This window comes from Plectropomus leopardus, chromosome 3 (assembly GCF_026936395.1).
Source record: "Plectropomus leopardus strain MGB_pleo_1.0 chromosome 3, ASM2693639v1, whole genome shotgun sequence".
In the NCBI taxonomy this organism is placed as follows: domain Eukaryota; kingdom Metazoa; phylum Chordata; class Actinopteri; order Perciformes; family Serranidae; genus Plectropomus; species Plectropomus leopardus.
In genome coordinates this window covers 11866890-11893948 of record NC_142178.1, presented here as the reverse complement: position 1 = coordinate 11893948, position 27059 = coordinate 11866890, and the positions used below count along the sequence as shown (strand labels likewise).

Genomic DNA, 27059 nt, shown 5'->3' with positions numbered 1-27059 from the left:
TTTAACTCCACCTCCTCCTCCCTGTCTCTCTCTCTGTGTTGTAGAGATTCAGACCATTCAAAGGGCTTCATTCTATGACAATGTCACTAGTCTGGATGACCCGGCAGGTGAATGACTGGGTCGTGCTGTAGCAGACCTGGGCCAAAATAATAAAAGCTGAAAATGAACAGTCTTTGGGTTATGAAACCAAGCTGCTCAAGGTGCTTGGTGGCTAAACACAAGCACTTCCCAAGCAGTTTAACTTTTTTTGAAAGAGTGCCGGTATATTTTTGCCCAGATCTGGCTGTTTGTTTCATGCTTCAGCCGATGCTGTGTCTGTCATAGCTGCACTGGCTCCCATTTGCTTCCAGGCTGCATGGCTCCCTTGTCTCAGCCAAAAGCAGTAGTGCCTGACTCCTAAATAAGTTAAAGTAGAATATAGTCATCTGTTCCCTCTAGTTGATAGTGTTTTTTTTAGGCCGTCTTGTGATCTTTGCACGGGCAATAGCCCTGCAGTTTTAGGATCTTGTGCAGCTGCTTGCAGTCCTCCTTTGTGATGTGATACAACCACAACCAAATTAAGGATTTGAAGCTCGACTGAAGAAAATTTGGTGACATTAATTTCCCGCCTTCCTCCTTCCCTGATAGGATCACAGTAGCGGGAATTGAAAGCAGATGGTGGTATTTGTTTTGGCTCGGAGCTCAGACGTCAGTGTCGAGAGTCCAGACAGAAAGGCCATATATCACCTCAGTTTAAACTTTAGCCATCTGCGCCTCATCAAATACTTGTAACTTCAATTTGGTTGACATTAAGAAGTGATCCAGTGATTTTTTTTAAAATAATTGAGTGTTAAATCAGAGATCAAGATTTTTTTTCTTAAGAATAAGTCGACGACTAGATTATAAAAAGATTTTCATTTTAAAGGGCAACAAAACCAACAGTCAGTTAATTAGTAATTGTCAGTGAATCAAGTCAGATATATCTCATTTCTTCATGCCATAGAGCTCCATTGTTATCCAAAAACGTGGGCTGTCAAGTGATTCATTTTTTCTATCTCAATTGAATTTCAGTAGTTAATCGCAATTGGTTGCGTTTTTTTTTTTTTAAATAACATTTATAATTCTATTATTTTGCATTTCAAAACAGTTTTAAAGTCCATATTTACAAGGTGAAGCAATTCTTGCCAGTGTCATGATTGGGAATCAAATTACAGCTTTTCCACTTTTCAGGAGGTCCAGTTCAGTTGATCTCTGATTCATACAGTTCCAGTATTCATGAAACTATTGTTTCCGGCGACTGTAAGGCATATGACTGGTCACAACATGCCAACCTGAGGGCACTACTAAGACCCGAGTCTTCCATGAAGTTGACTGGTCTGCCGTCATTTTCCACCAATTTAGCAAAAGCTGTAACTTCTTAGATTTAGTTTCATCCACAGGTCTGTCGCGATTCACAGACTCCAAAACAGTGCTTTGCTGGCTTAGGCGATGCAGTTGTCCACTGACATCAGTCTGATAAGCTGCAACCGTGTGCTCAGCTTCTAGTTTGTAGCAATTTCATGACTGTTGAGGGACCCCAGTAGGCAGAAAGATCCAAATACAACAGGCAAAAATGACACATTTCTACTGCATGCAAAACTGCATGGTTTTTCTCCAAGACTGGACTGGACATTTCAATAAAGAGGAGACTCATGGGTACACAGAGAATCCATTTTCATTTGATTTCTTTCTTTTGAGGTCAGAGGTCAAGGGACCCCTGTGAAATGGCCATGTTGTTTTTCCTTCCCAAATTTAAGCCTAACTTTATTGTGTTATTTAGACAAGGTTGGTATCCCTGGGATTCATTAACTCTTCTTGTTTCATATGATAGCAGTAAAATTACTCTAGCTTTAAAACCCAGCCCAGTACAGCCTCCCAAACTAAAGAATGTTTTGCGTGATTAAAATAAAATGTGTAATGTAATAAATCAATCAATAAATGTTAACACTGTTAACACTGGCAGCCCTACTAAAAACTATAAAAAACACATCACTGAGACACACTGACTGATGTGTTCTTTTATTACCATGAACACTGTAGCTTATTTTCCATCTATATACACTGCCCTGCATCTGTACTGTAAGTACAAACTATAGCAACTATAACAGACCAAACAAAACTGTTTGAGTAATATTTACAAAAACCTCGTAGAAACTACATTTCCCATATCTATTATAAAATTATTTAGCTTAAAAAAACTATGGAGGGATGACCTGCTTTTTGAAGATTTCATTTTTAGTATGAACAAATTGTCATTACACAAATTAAATAACTGTTTTAGCAACATCAGTAGGACTAACCATGACTAGGCAGCTGAGTGACCCTTTCAGCCTTTGAAACCTGGATCGACATCACTTTTCTTGTGCTGCTTTCAGATGCCTTTCACAAATGTTAAAACCTTTGAACCCTGAGCAAATTGGTTTGATTTCTGATAAAAATGTGGGAAAATTAGCAACTTGTTAGCAAATGGTCCACAAATTTCAAGAAATTAGTGGTTCTAGACAGTTATTTTTAAAAATTATGTTACAGAATCATTATAATCTGTAAAGCGCTTTTTTCATCTCATTTCCTTTGTTGTCATTTCTTTTCAAGTTGCTAATTGCCTTCTTCCAGTTTTTTAAAAGAAATCAAGAAAATTTGCTCAGGTTTCAAAGGGTTAGCATAGGTTATGAACCCCTTACATGTTAACGTGTTAAGACGAGTTTATTTTTCTGCAATATGTTGATGCAGGTTTTGTTTCATTAGCAGTAAAATGCTATAAAGCTTTAATGTAGCTGCCATCAAGCATTCTTTCATCGCTAGGACCAGAGAAAAGCATTCAGTTTTTGAAGTTAAACTTTGTTGATGCTTAGTGAGTAAATCATATTGAAAAAAGGTGCTTCATGTCAAAGTAACGCAACTTACAGTGCACAGTATGTACAGACCCTAGGAGCTACACTCACCATCTGCAGCAGCTAGAGGTAGTCCCAGACTCTCAGTGCTCCTTTGTTAGACTGCTGTTGTTTGACCGTAGTGTGTAATGTCTTTTTCATCCATCTGCACTTCTTGTTGCTACATTATGTCACTGTTATTTTGCTGCTTCTTTTTTTTTTTTTTTTTCCCCCACAAAGTTTTTCCACTCTAACCAGTTCTCCCCATCTCCTCTTCAGTCGACCGTATCGTGGGCCTGGACCAGGTGGCAGGGATGAACGAGACAGCCTTTGGCGCCACCTACAAAACCAAAAAGGGCATGTTTCGGACAGTGGGACAGCTCTACAAAGAGTCGCTTACCAAGCTCATGGCCACACTAAGGAATACCAACCCCAACTTTGTCCGCTGCATCATCCCCAACCACGAAAAAAGAGTAAATAAAAAATGTTTAATGCATTTGTCAGAAGCTGTGCATCAAACAATGGAAAGTGAAGGACCTGAACCTCTGTTTATATATATGTTATCACTGATTATCTCTGTAGAGCAGAGCGGAAATTGTGAGATAGAAATCTAGGAGGATGGTGGACAAACACTCGTTTCTGGTCTTGAGGGTGCATTTGTTTCTTCTTCAGGCTGGTAAACTGGAGCCTCACCTGGTTCTCGATCAGCTGAGGTGTAATGGAGTTTTAGAGGGGATTCGCATCTGCCGACAGGGCTTCCCCAATCGCATCGTCTTTCAAGAATTCAGACAGAGGTGACAGACAACAAAGATGCTTTTTTAACTCTGTAACTTAATTTTACACGCAAGAAAAGTTCATATTGATGTTCTCTTTTGTTTACAGATATGAGATCCTAACACCTAACGCTATCCCAAAGGGATTCATGGATGGGAAACAAGCCTGTGAGAGAATGGTAGTGCTTTTTTTTGTTTTTGATCTTTAGACCTGCTACATTGGAAACAATAACATACTGTGTATTCTGCAGAGCTGCTATAGTTAAGGAGCTATAAGCCTCTTTCATCTAAAAAATTCCAGGAACAATAAAACCAGAGGAACTAACCCCAGGAACTGAACAAAACTAAAAGTCCCTTTTGCCAATTATAAAATTATACCCGTGACAAATAAAAAAAAAAATGAAGGCAAAATTCGAAATGCAACAACAGAGTCATCCTGTTCTCTTTGTATTAACTGTTGCAGGACTTAGATGTTTGAGTTTGATTTAATGAGCGAAGCAAAAAAGGAGAGAGAAACTCCAGAGCACATATTTCCACAGTGATCTGCTGTTTGATGGTTATTTGTTTCTGCTTCAATATGTGACAGCCAGATAAACTATTTTCCTTTTCTCATTCACTGGCTTTATTTTCTTTACCTCAGCTCCCACTCTCTATTAGTCGCTCTCTCTTGCTCACTAAACTGCAGCAAAATGCAGGTTCATTTTATGGAAGAGTTCCTGTAGTGGAGACCTAAATACAAAAACTTGCTTGATTTTAATGTCAAACAGCTTTCAGTAAATCATCTTGAATTTATTTAAACACAATGTTGCCCTGCCGTCAAAGTAAACTGTTAATAACTCTTCATGTGCCTTTTACAGATCCAAGCCCTGGAACTGGACCCTAACCTGTTCCGTATTGGTCAGAGCAAGATCTTTTTCAGAACTGGTGTACTGGCTCATCTGGAGGAGGAGAGAGATCTGAAGATCACTGACATCATCATTTACTTCCAGTCTGTTTGCCGTGGATACTTGGCACGCAAGTGAGTGTCACATCTCTGGATTTTTATTTAAATTTCTTACATTTGAGCATACATCAGAATTTGGATGCCCAAAAGTCATTGAAGGACAATGATCCAATTGCTCAAACCCCCAGTGGTGGTCTGAGACACACAGCTTCCAGAAGTTTGTCAAGTATAAATGCATCTGTCATGTCACGTCACATATAGATGATTTATGGTCCTTCCGGATCCTTGGATCTTTCCGTTAGTTCCCATTTAAAAAAAAAAAAAAAAAGACAAATTCTGAAGCACCTGTTGTGATTAGCATTTACATCTGAGCATAAAGCAGCACGATAAGGGAATGGCTGCTCTAACCTACTGACATGGGTGCAAAAAACCCACAGGTTTCACAACACTAATGCACTGCCCATACATACAGTGCGTCTTGGGCGTCATTTTGGTGCACTTACAGCTTATTTGTACACTAAACACAGCCTGACGTTGTCTCAAAAAATACTGCAGACTTTAAAAACACTGCTGTACCCAAATATTGATTTGTTACTGTTTCTCTCTTCACTTAGGGCTTTTGCTAAGAAGCAGCAGCAGCTGAGTGCCCTGAAGGTCCTCCAGAGAAACTGTGCTGCTTACTTGAAGCTGCGACACTGGCAGTGGTGGAGGCTCTTCACCAAGGTGAGAACCCTGACGGCTTCCTTTTCTAATAAGTAGTTTATACGAGATGCACAGATGATACACAGTTCAGATCTCTGCTCCACCTGACGATTTGAGCATTTTCACAAATTAGTCATGGGATGCCTTAGAAAGTTCAGTTAAAGGACAAAACAGACGATAGGGGAAAATCTCTCCACCTGTCCTCATCAGTTTTCTCAGATGTATGTTGGCTTAAAATAGAAATGTTAACATCTACATCTCTATGGCAACTGACAAGAACTTAATCTGCAGACGAGGCCACGTTATGCAGTCAGAACCCTCAGAGCATGAGGATAAGTGGAACTTCAGATTGTTTTGTCAGCTGCTGTTGATTTACTCTTCCCGAGGTCAAGAATAAACTTGTTTCACCGGGCTCATTAGAGAGCAGGATATCCACAGGTCTTGAAAAGTCTTTACCAAAAGAGAAAATAGTTCCCTAAACAATAAGGCCTTAGAAGGTATTAAAAACTCTTAAATCTAATATATTTTTCTTACCTGTAGAAACCTGTAAACAAATATGCACGTGTTTGCGGGCTATGGAATAACACTATATACTAATAATCTACAGGTAGCCTGAGACGGTGCGTGGGTTGTAAAGAACAGGAGACCACAATCCTCTTTTGTGGAGTTTAAGTCAGCAAACACTGTTACTACTACTAGACAGTGTAGTGAAGCTCTTCTTATCATGATTGAAAAGTGTCAGTATAGCAAAAACTTGAATTTACCTGATCTTTTAATTAGTTACTCCATCAGTTTTCTGCTGCTTATCTGGATCTAGGCCAGATTAAGTGATTAATTATAACTATGAATTATTGGTATATACTGCAAGAAAGTACAATAAATGTCATTAATTGTCAGCCTTATTGTCCCTACTGGTTGTCTGTCACCAGTATCACCATGAAAATTATATTCAGTTGCATTCTGTGTCTTAAAAAGTGTTACATTTGATTTGATGAACACTGCAGAAACCCCTTTAGAGGTTGATGTTTCTATGTTTGTCTCTGTCTCTCTGACTCTGTCTCTGTCTTTGTCTCTCAGGTGAAGCCTCTGCTGCAGGTCACCAGGCAGGAAGAGGAGCTGCAAGCCAAAGATGAGGAGCTGGTTAAGGTCAAGGAGCGACAGCTCAAGGTGGAGAATGAGCTTGTGGAGATGGAGAGGAAACACCAACAGGTAAACATGCCCTCTGTTATAGAAACCTCACCTCGTGCGTGCTCATGTAATTGTGGCCTTGACATCTGAGGAAATCAATGTGTGAGCTAAGAAGGCTGGATATATTTTTTTCCAACTGTTCCCTCTCTCCAGCTCATAGAGGAGAAGAATATTCTAGCCGAACAGCTTCACGCGGAGACGGAGCTGTTTGCCGAGGCTGAAGAGATGAGAGTTCGCCTGCTGTCAAGGAAGCAGGAGTTGGAGGAGATCCTTCATGACTTGGAGTCGAGGGTGGAGGAGGAGGAGGAGAGGAACCAGAGTCTGCAGAATGAGAAGAAGAAGATGCAGTCACACATCCAGGTTTATATCTTCACCTACTTAAACTTACCAGACGCAGACACAAGTCTCTCTCCTGTTTTTGCTTTCATATTCTGACATCCATACTGTTAGTACTCGCCTTTCAGGAACTTTATATACTATCATAACTGTCCTCGTCTGAACATTAAAGGGCCTTTCTGTCATTTTATATAGAGGTTGAAGAGAGTCCACAGACTTGTTCAACAGAGCCAATCAAACCACACTGATGAAGCTTTTAAGTGGTAAACTCTTAAGTTATACATTAAGATGTTTTTGGTTTTGGTTTTTATGCCTTTGTGCCAGCGATAGCCGAGGCTGGAGGCATTATGTTTTCGGGTTGGCATATTCTTGTTAATGCAATATCTCAACAGCGCCTGCAGGGAATTTCTTCAAACATTCACTTGAACTCAACAATGAGCTTATTAGAATTTGGTGTCTCATTTATATGAACATAATATCTGAAGATGGCCTTCAGGGAGCTTCCACAAATTTGGTGCATATGTCCAGTTGGACTAAAGACTGATGAACTGATCAGTATCTGGTGGTCACATTTCAAGGTCACGGTGACCTCATACAAGATGGTTTTGGCCATAACTCAAGAGCCACCTTAAAATTGTGTTGATTGTGTGGTGTGTGTGAAGCATCCCTGTTTTTTTTCACAGACATGGATGTAAACTGTAAGTGCACTGGTGTGCAGAGACATATGACAGCATGGTGGTATATCTAGTTTTTACTGTGATTTTTGCTTATTTAGTCATAAATCTTTAATATAGGGAAATATTTTTCTCATTTGAAGCCTTGGAGTTTTATGTGTCAAACTTCACTTGTAGCATCACTTTATAAACTTAATAAACTAATAAACTTTATAAACTTAAGTGTTCAGACTTCAGTCTCGTCACATTAGATCTGTTATGAATCTTTATCTGTGTGTATCTGTGTTTTTTCTCCACAGGACCTGGAGGAGCAGCTCGATGAGGAGGAGGCAGCTAGACAGAAGTTGCAGCTGGATAAAGTGACGGCCGAGGCGAAGATCAAGAAAATGGAGGAGGACATTCTCTTGCTGGAGGACCAAAACTCCAAGTTCTTAAAGGTGAGAGGATTAGATCTGTAAATGGTGCATCAAACAATGTCAGAAATAGTTCATATAAGGTGATTAGGCATATTTATTTGCAACTAATGAAATACAGTTTGTGTATTTTGACCTTTGCAATTGTGTATCTTTAAGCTTCCAGTCTAACCCACACTTTGATTTTACCCAACAGGAGAAAAAGCTGCTGGAGGACCGGATCGGTGAGATGACCTCCCAGCTGACAGAGGAGGAAGAGAAAGCAAAGAACCTCGGCAAGGTGAAGAACAAGCAGGAGATGATGATGGTTGACCTGGAGGGTAAGAGACTCCGACTCTCAGCAAGATACTGTTATTGGCTTCACAAGTAGAGAACATTGACCAAGTATCAAGTTACAGCACACTGTATGTAAGATAGTACAGCATTAACATGAAATGTTACAGGCTCAGCTGACTGATATGAATGACTTCCAAGAATTTCAGTTTTAAGTGTGAGGTTTCTTAGGACTCGATGTGTGGGAACTAGGGCTAGGATCTCAATACAGGATCGTGATAAAAAGTGCATCGATGGCAATAATAAACTATGGTCATTTTTACTCAATATGGATGCACCTAGATAGTTTCAAACAGCTTGCCCGCCATGCAGTGTCATACAGCAGAAGTTGTTAGATGTCTGTCAGTCAGCAGCAGGGGGGATACGGGTCACAGGGCCGCCATGCCTGACCCGACCCCCTGCCGGGTCCAGCATTTTTCTTATTCTTTTCCTTTTTTTTTTTAAACTTTTTCCCCACTATTGGGCGTTAATCTGTGTTTTTTTTACCGTAGTGTAGGGGACACTGTTCTGGATGTTGCAATAAGACAACATTTCCACGTCGAAAAACAGGCGACTACTGTCGCTACAATGTGACAAGTACTAATGTGTAGACTTTATCGCTATTAAGAGACTTTTCAGACCCTCTCAGCAGTGTTATTACAAAAACGCAGCAGGGTAAACATTTACCGACTTATTTAGATCATCTGGGAACATCACTTAGGGACTGTTCTGTAGCTGTGGTGTTTTCTGACATTTTAGGGAACTTTCCACTATATAGTTCCACCCCAACTCAAACAGAATATTATTTTTGGCATTTTTTTTGTACAATTCAAGTTGACATAAGAAAATAAGAGGGGGGAAAAATTAAAAATATACAAATGAAATTGATTTTTCACTTAACAAAATTGCGATTTTCTCAGGTTTTTTTTCCAAAATGTTTTTTTGATGACAATGCACAAATTCAGATGTTGATACAAAAAGGAACAGAGGAAGCTAGAATCAAATAAAGCTGAAAGCTGTTCTTCATCTTGATGTATTCATTGTTTATAACTTCAAAACACAAAATATTCTGGAGGTCTTGAAAGATTGCTAAATATGACCAAAAATGCTGGCGCTTGCTGGCAACTTAATAAAAATACTCTGGTGGGGAAAGAGCAGCATTATTGAATTATACATCGTGATAAATCAACATCAATCAATATTAATTTTCGTGATAATATTTTTTGCTGTGTCGCCCAGTCCCAATGGGAACATTTGAAAAAGCACACATGCATTTAGGCGCAGCAACTAATCTGATTACCATTAGTTGTGTCAGGCTGTAAGCAATTAGGTGTTAGTGGTTTGTCACTCTCTGTGACCTCCCTGTGCCTCGCGTATGACCCTTCTGTGACCGTTTACCTCTTCAGATCATCAGAAGTCAAAAGTTGTTTTGTTTTGTGTTAAAACAGTTATTGGCCTGTTTGATTGAGCCTTTTCTTGAGGAATCTTGTGTATGAGACATGTGATTTTGCCTCCCTTCAGAGCGTTTGAAGAAGGAGGAGAAAACGCGCCAAGAGCTGGAGAAGGCCAAACGCAAACTGGACGCTGAGACAACGGACCTGCAGGACCAGATTGTTGAGCTTCAGGCTCAGATAGAGGAGCTGAAGATCCAACTGAGCAAGAAGGAGGAGGAGCTGCAGGCTGCTCTGGCCAGGTCAGTGATAGCAGAACTCCAAATAAACTTTGTTTCCTGAGCATCCCACAACTGTCCCTAACCCCGGATTTCCACCAGATCCGTGTGAGGTCTGGCTCCGCTCTGTCAAATAGATTGCACTCTAGTCTATGTGTCATTTTCCACTGGCTCCGCTGCGCTGCGGATCGACTCTGTCCCAGCTCCGGCAGTCCAAAGGCTTGCGGAACAGATACGCAAGCCTCCTATTTTTGCAGGATGCCAGATCACTTCGCATAAATTCAGTCGAATTTAACACAGAGCAGACAGGAAATTGGACAGCGATACAACATTAAAACATCCGATTACTTTCCAGAATAAAACACTCCGTGTTTATGTCTGACAAAATGTCAAAATGAGCGGATCCAGGCCTGGTTTCAACAGGTCAGAGGTTTTCTGAGGTCATTACCGGCAACACGGACGAGGAGAAGCCAATTTGGAAGGTGGAAAACCACAATATTATTTATGACACCACACATGCTTTTATAAAGACAACCATAGAATGGAAATGGTGAGGAGCAACTTATTGGGAGTTATGGGAGTGAATTAACATCACTATAATTAATCCACGGACTGAATGGAGTTACTACTTTTTCTTCTGTAATGATAAACTGCGCATGAGTCTATAATGACCGCGAGAACTCCTTGGTCTCACCACTCCAGCCGATCCGGCAGTGCTGCGCCATGCCGGACTCGCAACTGGTGGGGATTGACGGATGACAGAGCATGGAGCAAAACCGCAGCGGAGCCGTAACGCAACGCACATGCAAATGGTGGAAATCCGCCATAATTGTGCTTTTAACTGTCCCAGACCTAACAACCAATGCCACAAATTGATTTTTTTTAATTCTGCAAATTAAATATAGTATATTTTGAACTTTTTTTTATAGAAAAACTTATTAGTAACTCCACTGACTCACTCTGGTCCACCATAGAAGTTGTGCTAGTTGCTTCTTGCACTTCCATCTGAATAAAACATTGAAATCGCCCGTTAGGTGTTTTGCCACGAACAGTTTTATTACTGTTTTAGTCATTGGTTGAGCTGATCTGTTTAAGTTATAAATGCATAACTGTTTAAGTTTATAACTGCAAACTGCACTGCAAAATAGCAGACCTGTTTCTGATTGGTTTACATAATTTGAATGTATCTCATTGAAAATACTGAGATTTTAAGTTTGACTACCATGTTCAACTCAGTATAACATTAAGTCTCCTTTTTTATTTTATTTTTTTTTTTTGTTTTTAATTTTGGACAACATGACATCCTTAATTGAGCAATAGACATAAAAATCAATCCCACAAATGTCTAAACTAACTGGGTTACACACCCTGTGGAAATTATTAAAAAAACAAAAAAACTAAATCCAGACATTACCTTTTAGCAGGTACAGTTGCTACTGACAAAATACAAACACATTGAAAGTCATCTCATTTTGAAACATAACGCTACAATAACTGAATAAAGGAACCGAAATTATAAAAATGAGAATTCCAAAGAATTGAATAAAGGAAAGTTTGGGATCATTTGATCCGAGTGCAATAAAAGTTTACTTAGAGGAGGCTTATGTATTCTACTTTATTATTCTTACTATAAAACTCTATAAATTATTCTTCTTGCCAAAAATGAAGCAAATGCTATCACAGAATATCTTTTAATTTATCGTTCAGTGGCTTTTCATTAACTGGATGTGCATAGCTGGCTAAGAGTTTGGCACCACACAATGATACAGATACTGAGTCAGCTCATCGACTCACTGTTTTTTTGCAGAAAGCACATGGATTGTTTTTGATTAATTGAAAAGCATCATACCAAAGGATCAAATACACTGAAGTGCATTTTTACAGCAGCTACAAGGCAGACTCCTCTGAACTCACAGCAGTCCAAACAGGGGATGATAAAAAATGAATTAACCATAGGCTGTATGACGTATATGCAATATGTTGCTGTGAGCTTTGCCTGAGAAAAAACCCTTTTGATAAGCAAAGTTTTTGTGTTTTTGTTGTTGTTTTTTTTTTCAATTAATCGATTAAACAGTTGTTAATTTTACCAATATTCTTACGATTTGCAGTTTTAATACAAACTTAAACTGCCGTGGTAAAATATCACTGTTAGTGGTTTTGTTCATTTGCAGTATGTAATGCACAACTTGACACACGTCCTCTCACGCGTGCAGTACATCCTATTTCCATGACAACTGCACTCCAAGCCAATAAGAAGACCTAAAATAGATGTTACAACACACAAATGAACACTGTCAACTCTGCACTCTGACTTAAAGCAGCTAACGTCCTCTTCAGCTGCTGCTGCTTGTGTGTCAGCACACGTACACACTTTGTCTCTGTCGTTCACTCGCCTCAGTCCCTCTCTACCCTGAACTTCCAGCTGCAATGTTTGTTTCTGAGGGCTTTCATCTTGGAGGCAGCCGTGCCTGATTACAGGCAAATTGATGCTGATTGATGCACTCTGTCTTGGGCTTTGCCGTTTTTTCACGTGAAGTAGTAAAGAGCTGGACTAAAACGGGCTGTTACTTCACAGCAGAGCAGAAACTATTAACACGGCTTCTTTAATGTCCTGACTGTGAAAAAATGCACAAATTATTGCTTTAGAAGGCCTGTGTCTTACCACTTTGTCCCTGCAACAATTTTTTTTTCTAAATTTAGCTCACTCCTCCGTTCATCCTGATTTTCCACACAGTGAGAAATATTCTCTACAGGTTTGGTGTCATATTTAATTATTTTCCCATTTAGCCATCACAAGTCTGCATGCGGATGAGGTAAACATCTGTGGAGATCGTTGCTCTGAAGGTCAGCTCAAATGATTTAAATATGACTTTAGTTTCCTCCCTACAGCAGGCTAATATTCCAGACTACAGGGGTCGCTGGTCTGTCTGACTGATTTCACACGCAGAAATCATCAGTTTAGTCACAGCTCCAGATAATTAAGCTTTCATTAAAGTTGATGAGCCCAATTTTGAATTCAGCAGCTATTCTGAGAGCATTTGTATTGTGTTATTTTGGAAAATGACTTTTATATGGGAGTCATTAGTGCCTTTAATCACTGCTGTGGCACTGTGTTGATTATGAGGCTGAATCATTATTACATTCAGTGTGTTTAATCAGTTTCTTCGTAAGTGAGGAATGTTACGGGAGTGTTGCAGCCAGCACAAATTAGACTCGGCTTCAAGTCCAGCAGCAAACAGATCAACAGACTCATTAACAAGTTCATCTTCCCGCAGAAAATGCACACGTGCGTGCACACGCACATGCACACACACACACACACACACACACGCACACACACACACACGCACGCACACACAGAGTGATGTGGAGAGCTTCAGCAGTTAGCGGTTGACCACACTGCCACCCTGTGTGCACCGGTGGCCTCATTTCAGTTTATAAATGACATCATTGACTTTCACATACGTATTAGTACTTTAGACTATAAAACAACAGAAGTTTGAATAATTGCATTCAGTAAATTTACATCATTCTTGCACTTCTGCTCTCATTGAAAGAACCAACATATTGTTCATAGATTTTTAGGGTAAAATGAAAATAGTTAAACTGAAAAGGCAACATTTTCTGAAAATAATTTATTTTTGCTGAGTGCTGAAAATATTGAATTGAAACTAAAACACATAGAAGTTAAAATGGAAGTGCTGATTGCAGATGAGGCGTTGAAGTGAGCGCTGAGTGAAGTTCAGCTGAAGTAAACATGCTAAAAGGAGCCGAGGTTTCAGTGAACGTTTTGTTGTCAGCTTCAGTGTATATTTTTAACTGATCTGTAAGGCTCACTGAAAATAGAGCTCCTGAAAGAAATCAATGTGAGTTTAACTCTGCTATAAGGCAAGTTTATTTATAGCACATTTCCGCAACAAATCTTCTAACGTGCTTTAAATAAAACATTAAAAGCTGGAGAAATACATTAGAAGGGCAGTTAAAGAAAATTGAAACTGTTATTAAAGAGCCAAGAGAACAGAAAATAGAATAGAAAGTAGAATTGAATTTTTTTTTTTATTTTTATGTTTGTTTTGTGAAGATCTGAGCCCTTAAATGAGATGACATGTACAAGAATGTACTCCACATTCTTTTCCTGTTTTTTTGAGGATTAAAATATCCTCAGAAATTTGTAAAACTAAAAAAAACAAGATATTTACTTTTTTAAGATTAGTGTAGAAGAAGTAGAAATTTAGATCCTCTGAGCTAAGGAGGTGGTATTTTTTTTCTTTTTTCATTATGAAAAAGACTAAGTGTTGTAAAAAGAACCTCACCTGAAAAACTGACTTGTGTTCCTTGGTGTCTCCAAACAGGAGCGATGAGGAGACAGTCCAGAAGAACAATGCCTTGAAGCAGATTCGGGAGCTGCAGGCCCACCTAGCTGAGCTTCAGGAGGACCTGGAGTCTGAGAAGATGTGTCGAAGCAAAGCTGAGAAACTCAAGAGGGACCTGAGCGAGGAGCTCGAGGCCCTGAAGACAGAGCTGGAGGACACGCTGGATACCACTGCAGCCCAGCAGGAGCTCCGGTACTTATTTAAAACTGGTTCATCAACAGTGATAAAGGGAACTCTGCATACTTTATACACAAAATTTCTACTCACAGGTTTTGGGGAATACTACTGCATGGGTTAAAAAGTTGTATAAAGGCCTTTTGAGGTTCCAGAAAGAACTGTGATAAACTCATGTGACATCATTTACCGCTAATATGCTTACAAACATGCACAGAATTTATCTCAGTAGTTTTTTTTTTTGTTTGTTTGTTTTTCCGTCTTTCACACATCAGTTACCTCATTTCTTAGTGGAACCGTAAATTGGAAATTCATGAAAGATGTCAGTAGCAATAAACCCTGAATGTTAAGATGTTTTTGTATTGTATTCTAGAAGGTTTCCTGTCCTTTGGTAACCTCTCCCATGTGTCCAAACTCCAGGTCCAAGCGAGAACAAGAGGTGGCAGAGCTGAAGAAGGCGATCGATGAGGAGACCAAAAACCATGAAGCTCAGATCCAGGAAATGAGACAGAGGCACGCCACAGCGCTGGAGGAGGTGTCCGAACAGCTGGAACAGGCCAAGAGGGTGAGTGAGTCATACCTGGTTACACCCACACAGCTGTCACTCATCAGGCAATGTCAGTTCCATAATATGATGCTGGAAATTTTAATTATATCGTCAATTAAAAGGCACGATCCCAGCAACAGCCAATGTGAATGCTATTGCTATGAACATAAAACCATTTTTTTCTGCTCTGTACAGTTCAAGGCCAACCTGGAGAAGAACAAGCAGAGTCTGGAGAGTGACAACAAAGAGTTGGCCTCCGATGTAAAGAGCCTGCAGCAGGCAAAGACAGAGTCTGAGCATAAGAGGAAGAAACTGGAGGCCCAGCTGCAGGAGTTTATGTCCAGGGCCACAGAGGTCGAGAGGGCCAAGGGAGAGCTGTCTGAACGATCTCTCAAACTCCAGGTAAGTACCTCCACAGACAATTATAGAAGTCTGTGAAGCAAAGATTTGCAGTTTTGCAGTGAAATGAGGGGATATACTGTAGCTGCAGATTACTCTTTAAAAAATATATATTTTAAAGGGCAAATTTCTGGCACATTTTGGATTTTTTTGTCATGCCTTTCTCATAGCCCTGTTTATCTTTTGTCAGACGGAGCTGGACAATGCTACCACTTTGCTGGAGGAGGCCGAGAAGAAGAGCCTCAAACTGGCCAAGGAAGTCGACAAGCTAAACAGCAAACTGCAAGACTCTGAGGTATGAAAGACGGCATCAGTGTAAGCCAGGTTCAAAGCTAAAGGAAAGTTTATCAAAAATCAAGTTCTCAATACTTTTTACCGTAATTTAGTCTGAAGTCTAAACTGTTTCTGATGTACACAATGAAATCCAGAACACAAATCAACACAGTTTGCATGTTTGTTTGTTTTTTTATGATGACATTTTAAACATGACAAATATCATGTGAAAACATATGAGTTCCATCTGGCTTTTCTTTTGTCCAATCATCATTTCTGGTGTGTAGGAGTTGCGCCAGGAGGAGACGCGCCAAAAGCTGAATCTGAGCGGCCAAATCCGCCAGCTGGAGGTGGAGAAGAACACCTTGCTGGAGCAGCAGGAGGAGGAGGAGGAGGCACGACGCAACCTGGAGAAGCAGCTGCAGACGGTGCACTCTCAGGTACGGTTATTTATATTCACAAACATTGATGAGTGTCATTAACAGGTACAGCACATAGAGACACATAAATGTAGATATTTGTATGCATTTGAAGGAGTGACGCAGACAAACATGTGAGACAGGCAGGCAGGCACACCTTTCAGGTACCGCTGATGCTCGATCGGATGCCAAGAGAAGGGTCAGGGTAAAGTTTCCCAGCTGTGAACACCTGCAGTTGATGTGCAGAGCAGCGTGCGGACAGCTGTAAAGCAGTGAGACTTTGCAGCCAATTTAAGACCACATGCAGTGAAAATCTGGAGGCGGATGCATCTAAGTAGGGAACTGAAATTTTACAAATATAAACTTCCCTTTAAATACAGAAATATTCATTTTATCAGTAGCTCTGATATCTGGGTAAAGGACAAATTACATAGCTCCTTATTTTAAATTTGCCCCGTCTTTTGAGTTGTCCTCTGTTTACTTTGCATGTAGCGCTGCTGCTCTTTAAGCCAGCACACATCAACTGACACTAAAGGCCACGACAAGCACAAGAGAGGAAGTTGATTACTAGTTGAAGCGTATTATCTTTATGTGTTCCCCGATAAAAAAAAAAATTAAAAAATGCCTTCCTGCAGCTGTTTGAGACAAAGAAGAAGCTGGAGGAGGACGTGGGATCAATGGAAGGCCTGGAGGAGGTGAAGAGAAAACTCCAAAAAGACGTAGAGCTGACCAGCCAGCGTCTGGAGGAGAAGACCATGGCCATGGACAAGATGGAGAAGACCAAGAACCGTTTGCAGCAGGAGCTGGACGACCTGATGGTGGACCTGGACCACCAGAGACAGATTGTCTCCAACCTCGAGAAGAAACAAAAGAAGTTCGATCAGGTACGCTGGACTGCAAAAAAAATGTTTCCGAAATTTTTCATTACGATGAGATTGATGTCAGTGTATTGACGGCCATTGTTTCTTTGTTTTCCAGCTGCTGGCTGAAGAGAAGACCATCTCAGCTCGTTACGCTGAGGAGCGAGACCGTGCCGAGGCTGAGGCCAGAGAGAAGGACACTAAGGCGCTGTCTATGGCCAGAGCTCTAGAGGAGGCCTTGGAGGCCAAGGAGGAACTGGAGAGGTTTAACAAGCAGCTCCGTGCTGAAATGGAGGACCTGATGAGCTCCAAGGATGATGTTGGCAAGAATGTGAGTGAACTCTTAAATGAACTCTTTATGCATATTGAAAAAAATCCCTTTGTTACACCAGGTACTTTTTAGCAGATAGACATTTCTGGATTAAGTCTATGTGCCATCTTCAGCTGAAATTAAGCTGTAACTTTCAGCTCTGACTTTGCGTTCACCACACAGATGATGCTTTTCAGATATCCTTTAATGTTTCTTCCTAGTATCAGAGCAGTCTCCACACAGGGTTTTCTGATGACCTCTGATCTGTCTGCGTCTTGTGTTGTGGTTTTCCTTGGTGCTGCGCACAGGTCCATGAACTAGAGAAGTCCAAGCGAACACTGGAGCAACAGGTGGAGGAGATGAGAACTCAGCTGGAGGAGCTGGAGGATGAGCTGCAGGCTACAGAGGATGCCAAACTGCGTCTGGAGGTCAACATGCAAGCCATGAAGGCTCAGTTTGACAGAGACCTGCAGAACAGAGACGAGCAGGGAGAGGAGAAGAAGAGGTCGCTGGTCAAACAGGTACACAGGACACACGGATCTCTGACCATCATTAATTGTCTCCATGCGTTTTAGATTTTTCTTGAAATATGAAATTCTAAAATTCTGCAATATTCACATTTTCACACATTATTTAACTCCGCCAGGTGCGTGAGATGGAGGCAGAGTTGGAGGACGAGAGGAAGCAGAGAACTCTGGCTATTGCCACAAAGAAGAAGCTGGAAATGGACCTGAACGAACTGGAAGGGCAGATTGAAGCTGCCAACAAAGGCAGGGACGAGGCTGTTAAACAACTCCGAAAACTACAGGTACACACACACACACACACACACACACACACACACACACACACACACACACACACACACACACACCTGGTCAGAGCATAGCCTATGTCTTATGCCTATATATCTTTGAAACTGCTTTTCACAGGTTTTCAACACAGAGCAGAATCTAAGAGCCGCCTTTATGGGACACTGAGTCTAAGCACTGTTAAGAATATTGACGGTGCAGCAGGAAACAAGTGAAAATTATTCCATGAATTTATCACTTGTAGATTACTGATAATCATGTTCTATGTTTTGGAACTACAGCTCATGATGCTTTGGGGGATGTAAACAAAAGTTAAATTGTTGTCATGGAGTCAGTGATTTAGGTGCGGGCTACAACTTTAGCCGGATTTTCAGCCTACACTTGGCAAATTGCCACCATGAAAAGTATGCAGAATTAGCGATGAGTTTTGTTTGCAGCGTGTCCATGGATGTACGGACAACTTTCACTGGATTAATTTCAAAAATGAAGAAAACTTTAAAAAAAAAAAACTAAAAACATGCTGATTTTTAAGCAAGTTTGAGCATCTCGTTGCCATGATTTATGGCCAATTATTCACAGTGGGCTACAGAGATAATGATATCCTGTGAAAGTGTAAGTTACTCTGAATTTTAAAAAAAAGTGTTTTTTATCTGTGCCATCAGATGTGATTTATTATGACTCGGCACTAAGGGTTTTAAAGTAACTTAATGGGCTCTGTTATCTGAATGACTGTTGATAAGCTGGCCAAATAAATCGGCCAAACCAACCAACTTCCTGTTATTGTGTGAGTGTCTGACATGGTCCACTTTGTCTCTGTTCTGCAGGCTCAGATGAAGGACTATCAGAGGGAGCTGGAGGAGGCCAGAGCCTCCAGGGATGAGATCTTCACCCAGTCCAAGGAGAACGAGAAGAAACTCAAGAGCCTAGAGGCAGAAATCCTACAGCTACAGGAGGTCAAAATCCAGATTTTATATTTAAAGTGAAAAAAATCTTTGAATTAGAGATCAGCTATCTGTCCGATATAAGACGGTAATGTGTCTTTTTATTCATAACAAGCACAGTGACCATGAATGGGAGATCTTCTCCATACTGATTCTTCTGTGTTGTTTGTGTAGGACCATGCAGCGTCCGAGAGGGCCCGCAGACATGCTGAACAGGAGAGGGACGAGCTGGCTGATGAGATCTCCAACAGTGCTTCTGGAAAGTAAGTGTGTTTTTGTTTATAATGATTTTTTTAAAAATAATTGCCCATATAAATATTTGGCAGGCACCTTTTTTTTACCGCTTGGTCATCCTTTGCAAAATTAGATAGCTTTAGAGAAAGCTGCTGAGTGGTCACTCTGTTTTCTGGACTGCAGTGTGAAAAGATTTGTGTGTGTTAGGGCCCTTAAAAACTCAATGCCATTTTCCAAGGTAATACATTTCATAGTTTGTTTTCATTATTTATATTTATCCAAAGAGGTTGCCTGCCAAAAGTTGTGTGAATTTAATCATTGTTTTGGCGCATAGTAGGATACTGTGTAGTTAAAGACATCCGTTTGCATGGCCTTGTATACTATAATTTTATTTATTTTATTTTTTTTACTTTCTTGGCATGCTATACTATGCCTTTTTAAGACATTATATACAATGTTTTTACATTTGTTTAAACATACCATACTATGACTTATTAAAAACATTTTAAGACATACTATACTATGATTTTTACATTTTTATAACATACTGTACTGTGTGTGTGTGTGTGTGTGTGTGTGTGTGTGTCTCAGGTCGTCATTGCTGGAAGAGAAGAGGAGGCTGGAGGCTCGTATCGCCCAGCTGGAGGAGGAGCTGGAGGAGGAGCAGGGCAACATGGAGCTGCTCAATGACCGTTTAAGAAAGACCAACATCCAGGTAAAGTGACTGCACATTAGATAATAGTAATAATCATCGTCATAAACTTGGTTCAGAAGTGTCGTATTGACCCCATTAATGTCACATAGATGATGAACACACTCAGACAAACACAAACACTATCTGAGCTTAATAAGGACTATTTAAAGGCCCTCACTCACATTTCTTTAGTAAACTGTTAAATTAATCAAAACTGGTGGCCATTAAGTACATTAGTTTACTCTGCATCAACCTGTCTCTCTCTCATCATCTGTATGTCTTCTCTCCTTTTCTATCATCCCTTTCTCTCCTTCAGGTTGACAACCTGAACACAGAGTTGGCCGGGGAACGCAGCACTGCACAGAAGAGTGAGAACGCTCGGCAACAGATGGAGCGGCAGAACAAGGTCTCGTATAGTTTGTTCAGTACGCCATCATGTGATATATTTGTTCTTATACATACATGGGTTGAAAACAACAGAAGATGCTGGACACCTGTTGGTTTTGTATGCATCAGCCATTAAAACACCTCAACCATGTGAAAGTGATCAAATTTTGCTTCTCCCTATTGTAGGAATATGTCAGTGTTTCACCTCAAATGTTGATTGTTTAGCATGTATATAGCATCATATTTAATGCTCGTGATCCTAACAGTTACTTGTGACCACAGGATTTGAAAGCCAAGCTGGCAGAGCTGGAGGGGACGGTCAAGTCAAAGTTCAAGGCGTCCATCACTGCCCTGGAGGCCAAGATCCTGCAGCTGGAGGAGCAGCTGGAGCAGGAAGGAAAGTAAGTGACCAAACTCATCTATTTTCACAAGGTGTCACTGATTGCAACCATTTTAGGAGAAATTTTCCATTGATCCGACATCATCGTTAAACATCATCATATAATAACATAACTTAACGGTTCGTGCTCAATCATTTCAACATCAATAAATCACTATGACATTAATTTAAACACATAAAATGTGCAAGATGATGCCAGTGAGAGTCCTGCATCAAAGATTTAGCTGCTTTTGTGACATAGTAACTGTAAATACAGATGGTGATGAGCTCTTGTCTTACCTGTTTCTGTTTTTGAACTTTCAGGGAGAGAGCAGCAGCCAACAAGATCGTCCGTCGTACAGAAAAGAAACTGAAGGAGGTGATGATGCAGGTGGAGGATGAGCGTCGTCACGCTGACCAGTACAAGGAGCAGGTATTGACTCATTAGAAGCAAAGTGGCACTCATGAGAAGATTCACTTTGACTCAGAACGGTTATCCAGCCCAACCACCCATAAAATCTCACTGCCTCCGTCTGTTTCCCCCATGTGTTCTGTCAGATGGAGAAAGCCAACTCTCGTATGAAGCAGCTGAAGCGTCAGCTGGAGGAGGCGGAGGAGGAGGCCACCAGGGCCAACGCCACCCGCAGGAAGCTGCAAAGAGAGCTGGACGATGCCACCGAGGCCAGCGAGGGTCTCACCCGGGAGGTCAACTCACTCAAGAACCGCCTCAGGTACGTGGAGGACTCTGCTAACCCGTGTTAGAGATGTCCTCAGATTACCCGTGTACTTCCAAAAAACACTTAAGAGAAAGAAAAAAACAAATTCAGGACACCTCAGGATGCAATTATGAAAATAATAGTGAAGGGTAAATTTAAAAACTGAATAAATTATGTGAATAAGTGATCTCTTAATGACACAATCATACAGAAGTGCGAATAGTTGCTGTCAAGACATTTTAGTGACTCTGGTATACATTAAGACAATTCTGGTATTCTTCTAAGTTTGGAGTTATAAGTTTTGATATCTCTGTCTTTAGTTTGTTTCCTTAAAGGCTCATCTTACTTTTGTCATATCGTCTGGTTAAAGGAATAGTTTGACATTTTTGGAAACAGATGAGAAGATCAACTCAGACAGAAATTTAAAAAGTTGTGGTTCTGCGAGATGTTGCGTGTTGCAACTATTTCACCGCTACAGTCCGCTCATCACCAAGAAGTAGTTTTAGCATATAACTTTTTTACATTTCTGTTTGTTTACAGATAAAATGAGCAAGATGAACAGAATTGAATTTTTAATATTTATTTTTTAGCTCTAGAGAGGTGCTGGTGGGGTTTCATATCTATAAGCACTTTCCACTCTTTAATGAAGTTGTGCAAGCTCCTGCACAGCTGACAACCCCGTCCTGTAAATGTTTCAAAATAAAATGCATTGTATCAGCAACTGATGGCATTCTGTCCACAGAGACACAAACAGATAGCTTTTGTTTTGAAAGGGAAGCAAGGAAGTTGAGGTAAAACATCTTTGTATTTACTTATCTCTGTGACAGAGAGACTGCAGTATAAAGTGCTATAGAGGCAACAAACTCGAGTGTCACGCGTAAAAAACGGCGAGCCACCGTTTCTCTAGATGTGCTGCAGCTGACACGCAGCTCAGACGCGCCTGACAAGCGCTGCTCAGGCGAGCAGTGTGCACGCTCTAACTTGATACACGAGCGCCGAAACAAAAAACAACTCGCCCAGCGCTGCTCACACGCTGCTCATGAGGCGTGCTGTGAAACAGCGCGTCGACGCACGTTACATGAAGCAACGTATTCATGTAATCGATTACGTTGATTACGTCGTCGCCCCAGCCCTAGTCTTTACGATAAGCTACGCTAGTTGCCTCTTTGGCACACAAGCATTAGCGCAGTAGCCATCTCCTCATCTCAGAAACGTCCCAGGATGTCAAATTATTCCTTTACAGCAGCAGAGGCTTACGTTTTTTGTTCATCTGCTCTGAGCAGGCGCGGCGGTCCAGTCAGCAGCTTCTCCTCCAGCCGCTCGGGCCGCCGCAACCTCAATCTGGACGGTGCCTCTGTCGATATGTCAGACGATGACGCCGACAGCCGTGCAGGCGACTTCAACGAGACGCAAACCGCCAACGCCGAGTAAACACAACAACCCTCCTTCCTCGCTCATCCCGTTCCCCTTCCCCTCGCCACTACCAACCTCACCTCCACCTCACCCACCTGTGGCCTAGTTTCACCCCAAAAGAAGCTCGACGTCACCATCGTCTTTATTCATTTCAAACCACTGACTGGACAGAAGATTGGAGCGATGAGCTGTTTTTGGTAACACTGGGCGGAGTGCGCCTGGCAGCCCCTTTTTGTATCAGTCACACTGCAGGGAAACTCCACCGCCCTCCCCTGAAGTCAGACCTCCAGTCCTGGAGAGTCACAGGGGCAAACAGACAATTCTGCCTTACTCTGTTCTCCTCCGGCAAGCTGCTAGTCTTGGCTCGTCTCCCGGCCACGTATCATCTCAGCGTCATGACGTCACACTCTCCCTCCCATCAGGCGTGAAGTTATCTGCTCAGCTTATTGAGAAAGTATGCATAGGTGCAATGTGCTTTTTATACATATGAGACTGGAGGTGGCGGCTGTGAAGTGTACACACATCAAGTTTGTAACGTATGTGAACGCACCCCCAAACTGGAAATGCAGGACTACAAGGAATCGTGTTTCACTCCAGTGTTGTTACAAGTGTTCTTGCTCACTAGTTGTGTAAAAGCCATCTCATACCCCGACACACTCCAAAGGTCACCGTGGCCTCCGGAGCGCCATGCCGGCTGCTTCAGTTGCATGAGTCTCCCTCTGATGTACAGACTGTCTGTCAGCTTCGACACCGCAGCACTACAGGAACAACCAACATCTCGGGACACTCAGTAGAAGAACATGGACTCTGAATTGAAAGTGTTTTACTGTGAAAACATTTTATTTTCTCTGTTGCTTCATCTCAACATTATACGAAAGAATGTCTCGCTGGGTTTTAACTTGGAATCTCACGGCTCTGTATTGTTGGCCGTCTGTGCTCTGCTGTGGGTCGGCGTGAGCTGCGGGCGATGCAAAACAGCTGGAAAATGCACAGAACTGCACAGGCAGATGATTGAATTTTTAACTGGAAACCAACGGGGGAGAAATTAAGCTCTCACTGGAAGTACTAAATGGTTAAACGTAGTTTGATTAGAAATGAAGACAGATTGAAAATACTCACTACATTTCAGTGTTTGTGCCAGGCCCCAGTTTGTGTTATTACTACCTTTGAATCACAGCATCAGTTTCGCAAAAATAAATATCTGCCAGTCTACGGAAACCCAAACAACACTTACTGCTGATCTGAAGTCGAGCTGCACGGAATGAGGAAAATATGCAATACCCACTTAAGGTTGTTGAATACTGCAATGATATTACTTGCAATTAACAGCTATTAAAGTGTGCCCAGTTTCCTGCTGCTTTCAGTACACTGCAAAAAGAAAACATCGCTTGTGACTGAAAGGAAATAGTTTCCAACATTATTCTCTTGAACAAACTGAACTAGTGTTATCACAAACCCGGAATTTCAAACTTTGATACAACACAATGAGGGAATCAAATTTAAATAAGAGCAAGAAAGCACAGCTGGTACCGGTGTATCGATACTGTAGAAAATGAGTATTAAAACCGTTTAAAAATATTCAGGATCAGTATGTATCAACACTACACTGAACAATGCAGCAAAAAGGTATGATAGTTACATTTCTACTGATATTCTAAATATCAGTATATCTAATATCAAAAAATCCCACAGTGTAATATCGCAGTGGTGATGTGTTTATTTCATAGTTGACATTGCAATGTTTAAAAATAAAGAAACTGTGAAGCCCAACTCTGAAGGCATTTTTAAAATCCTTTAAGACTCCACTATCTGGATGAAAAAAAAAAAATCAGCCAGCATGGACAAAAAGTTCCTCAGTGTTCAGAAAAAAAAGATATTTTAACATTTACTTCAACAGGTGGTGTTTTTTTTAAACTCATTTACTAAGTTATTTTCTTTATCAATTCATAATGATAGTAGACATGAAGGAAATTATGAACTTTTTTATATAACAATAATCATTTTAATTAGATTTACTCATAATTATATCATATTTTTCAATTAATGTTAATAATTTTCTTGTTAAGTACAAACAAGCATGGAGATTTTGTCCATTTGTGGCTACCTAAAGAGGAATTTTGGAAACAAGTTTAAAACAAACCAAAACACCACATTGATTTGGATTCCGTCCATCATGAATCTGACAGTGTTACAGTTGGACTCCACAGATTTAGCAATTTTTGTAGGGACTTTTGATCCACGCCGGCTAAAAAAGTCAAAAGACAGAAAAATGTTTATTGTAATGTTTTTCAGAGGTGGTTAGGATTTTACCTTCAGAGCAGCAGTAAGTGTTAAAGTGTTTTTTAAAGATTGCTCTGCATTCATTTTTCAGCTCTGTGACTCAAATGTAACATGATAGATAAACTCGGGCCGGTTTGTGCCATGGTTTCATGAGTTGAAGCCCGAATCGTCAGACTACGACAGTCTGACCTGATCAAGCACTTAGTATTCACGGGTGTCTGAAATTAAGGTTTTGTCCTTTCCTTGCAGCTTAAGCCCAGGTTTAGTGACGTTAAGTCAGGCTCTGCTCTAAATACAGCAGCCATCTCAACAGCTAAACAGTGCGAAAAGCAACATGTCACAGAGCCCATATATCCATCCATCTATTCTCATCCAGTCTTTTTCTTTGTCAGCGGATCTGCAGATTAGGATGGTTGTCTACGACAGACTTCTTTGCCCTCCTCCTAAATATTAACAGTATGTTTCTTTAAAAGTGCCTTAGACACTAAATAAGAACATAAGCAGGCAAGGATTTCATTTCAGGTGTGAAAACCAGATGAAACAGGTACACCAAGGAGATATTCAACACTTAACCTTTTTTTTTTCTTTGTTTTGTATTTTTTGCTGTGCTTCATTACATATCCGCTGTGTACCTCCATGTTCATAATAACCTCCTAGCTAGAGTGTTTGGGTCAAAATCAGTATTACAGTGTCATAAACTACGTGACAAGCGGAGCCCTCGGCAGCTGCACTTCCCAACATTATTTTTGTACTGAGATATTCTGTGTAATCGCTCACAGGTGTGAAGGCTTAGTACTGAAGTTATTTTTGGGAATCGATGCTCTGCACAGGATTTCATTTGGTTGGAAGCTTTAACATCCACATGTAGTTAACTCGTTTTTATTTTATTATTATTATCCAGCTGGCCGTTGACAACCAGGCATTCAACTGCAAATACTCTCATCATATTGTTTCTTGTATACCTGTATTTCTAGACCGTAATTTTTTTGTTTTGTTTGTTTTTGTAAAAGGAAAATAAAGCATATTCATTGTAGCTGTGATGCTTTTTTGGTTTCTTTTCAGGGGTCCAGAGCTGTACCACTAGAGTCTTATCACCAACACGGAGGCATTTTGTTTTAGGGGTTATCTATCTGTCAATTTTTTTTATGTCAATTGATATCTCAAGAATGACTTTAGGTAATTTCTTCATATTTGGCACAAACATTCACTTTGACTCAGTGATTAACTGGTTAGAAATCAGAGGTCAAAGGTCACTGTGACCACACACAACATGTTTCCGTATCTAAAGAATTGATATGCTGATTAAGACAAAATTTGACACAACGTATAAGGTGGGGACCCATGACTTTTTTATGACATTACGATATGACCTGTTTTTAAATTTTTAACATACAGTAATGTGCCTCTTTTTTTTTTTTTTACATTTTAAAGACATACTTAACTATGACTCTTAAAATCTTTACAAAATATTACTTTTACAGTTTTTTGCATACTGTACTAAGACTTATGACCATTTTATGAAATACTATACTAAAGCCTTTTATTCAGTTGTTATGACATACTATGCTATCAATCAATCAGACTTTATTTATATCGCACTTTTCAATCAAGCAGAACTGTAACACAAAGTACTTTATCCAATAGAACCAAAATCCCCCCCACCCCCCTTCTCTCCTGCTGTCGTTCTGGTCTTCGTCAGCACACGTGCAGCTGAGTTTTGTAACACCTGAAGTTGGGATATACTTTACTTAGGAAGACCAGAAAGTATGTACTATACCTCTTTTTTCAAGGTCATACGAGAGCCTGAAGATCAGCAGATGCTTCTCTTCTTGTCTCGGTGACATCCTTGGGGGGGTCACCGTGTTGATCCGATCATGTCTGGAGATGAGTCCATGGGAAGCGACTAAGGGACTAAGACGCTAAGGTGCGAGAGCCGAAGCACCCTGAGGG

General features: G+C 40.6%; 1 protein-coding gene across 9 annotated transcripts in view; it reads left to right on the top strand.

Moving 5' to 3' along the window:
- LOC121941687 (myosin-10) overlaps positions 1–26142 on the top strand; it is a 68985-nt gene extending 42843 nt beyond the window's left edge. For 5 of the 9 annotated variants that reach the window (XM_088075606.1, XM_088075604.1, XM_088075601.1 and 2 more), the window contains 28 exons: positions 45–107; positions 3168–3361; positions 3561–3682; positions 3771–3840; positions 4519–4679; positions 5219–5327; positions 6384–6515; positions 6648–6854; positions 7804–7941; positions 8114–8237; positions 9751–9922; positions 14251–14463; positions 14866–15010; positions 15188–15394; positions 15582–15686; positions 15952–16104; positions 16719–16967; positions 17062–17274; positions 17562–17774; positions 17900–18061; positions 18890–19018; positions 19181–19269; positions 19832–19955; positions 20251–20340; positions 20604–20722; positions 21025–21133; positions 21259–21431; positions 22700–26142. In XM_088075606.1, the coding sequence (XP_087931732.1) occupies positions 45–107; positions 3168–3361; positions 3561–3682; positions 3771–3840; positions 4519–4679; positions 5219–5327; positions 6384–6515; positions 6648–6854; positions 7804–7941; positions 8114–8237; positions 9751–9922; positions 14251–14463; positions 14866–15010; positions 15188–15394; positions 15582–15686; positions 15952–16104; positions 16719–16967; positions 17062–17274; positions 17562–17774; positions 17900–18061; positions 18890–19018; positions 19181–19269; positions 19832–19955; positions 20251–20340; positions 20604–20722; positions 21025–21133; positions 21259–21431; positions 22700–22847 (4133 nt within the window). In that variant the 3' untranslated portion in view covers positions 22848–26142. The remainder of the gene's footprint in view (positions 1–44; positions 108–3167; positions 3362–3560; positions 3683–3770; positions 3841–4518; positions 4680–5218; positions 5328–6383; positions 6516–6647; positions 6855–7803; positions 7942–8113; positions 8238–9750; positions 9923–14250; positions 14464–14865; positions 15011–15187; positions 15395–15581; positions 15687–15951; positions 16105–16718; positions 16968–17061; positions 17275–17561; positions 17775–17899; positions 18062–18889; positions 19019–19180; positions 19270–19831; positions 19956–20250; positions 20341–20603; positions 20723–21024; positions 21134–21258; positions 21432–22699) is intronic. The other 4 variants (XM_088075609.1, XM_088075608.1, XM_088075607.1 and 1 more) reach the window with 1 other exon arrangement.
- Positions 26143–27059: the final 917 nt, after the last annotated feature.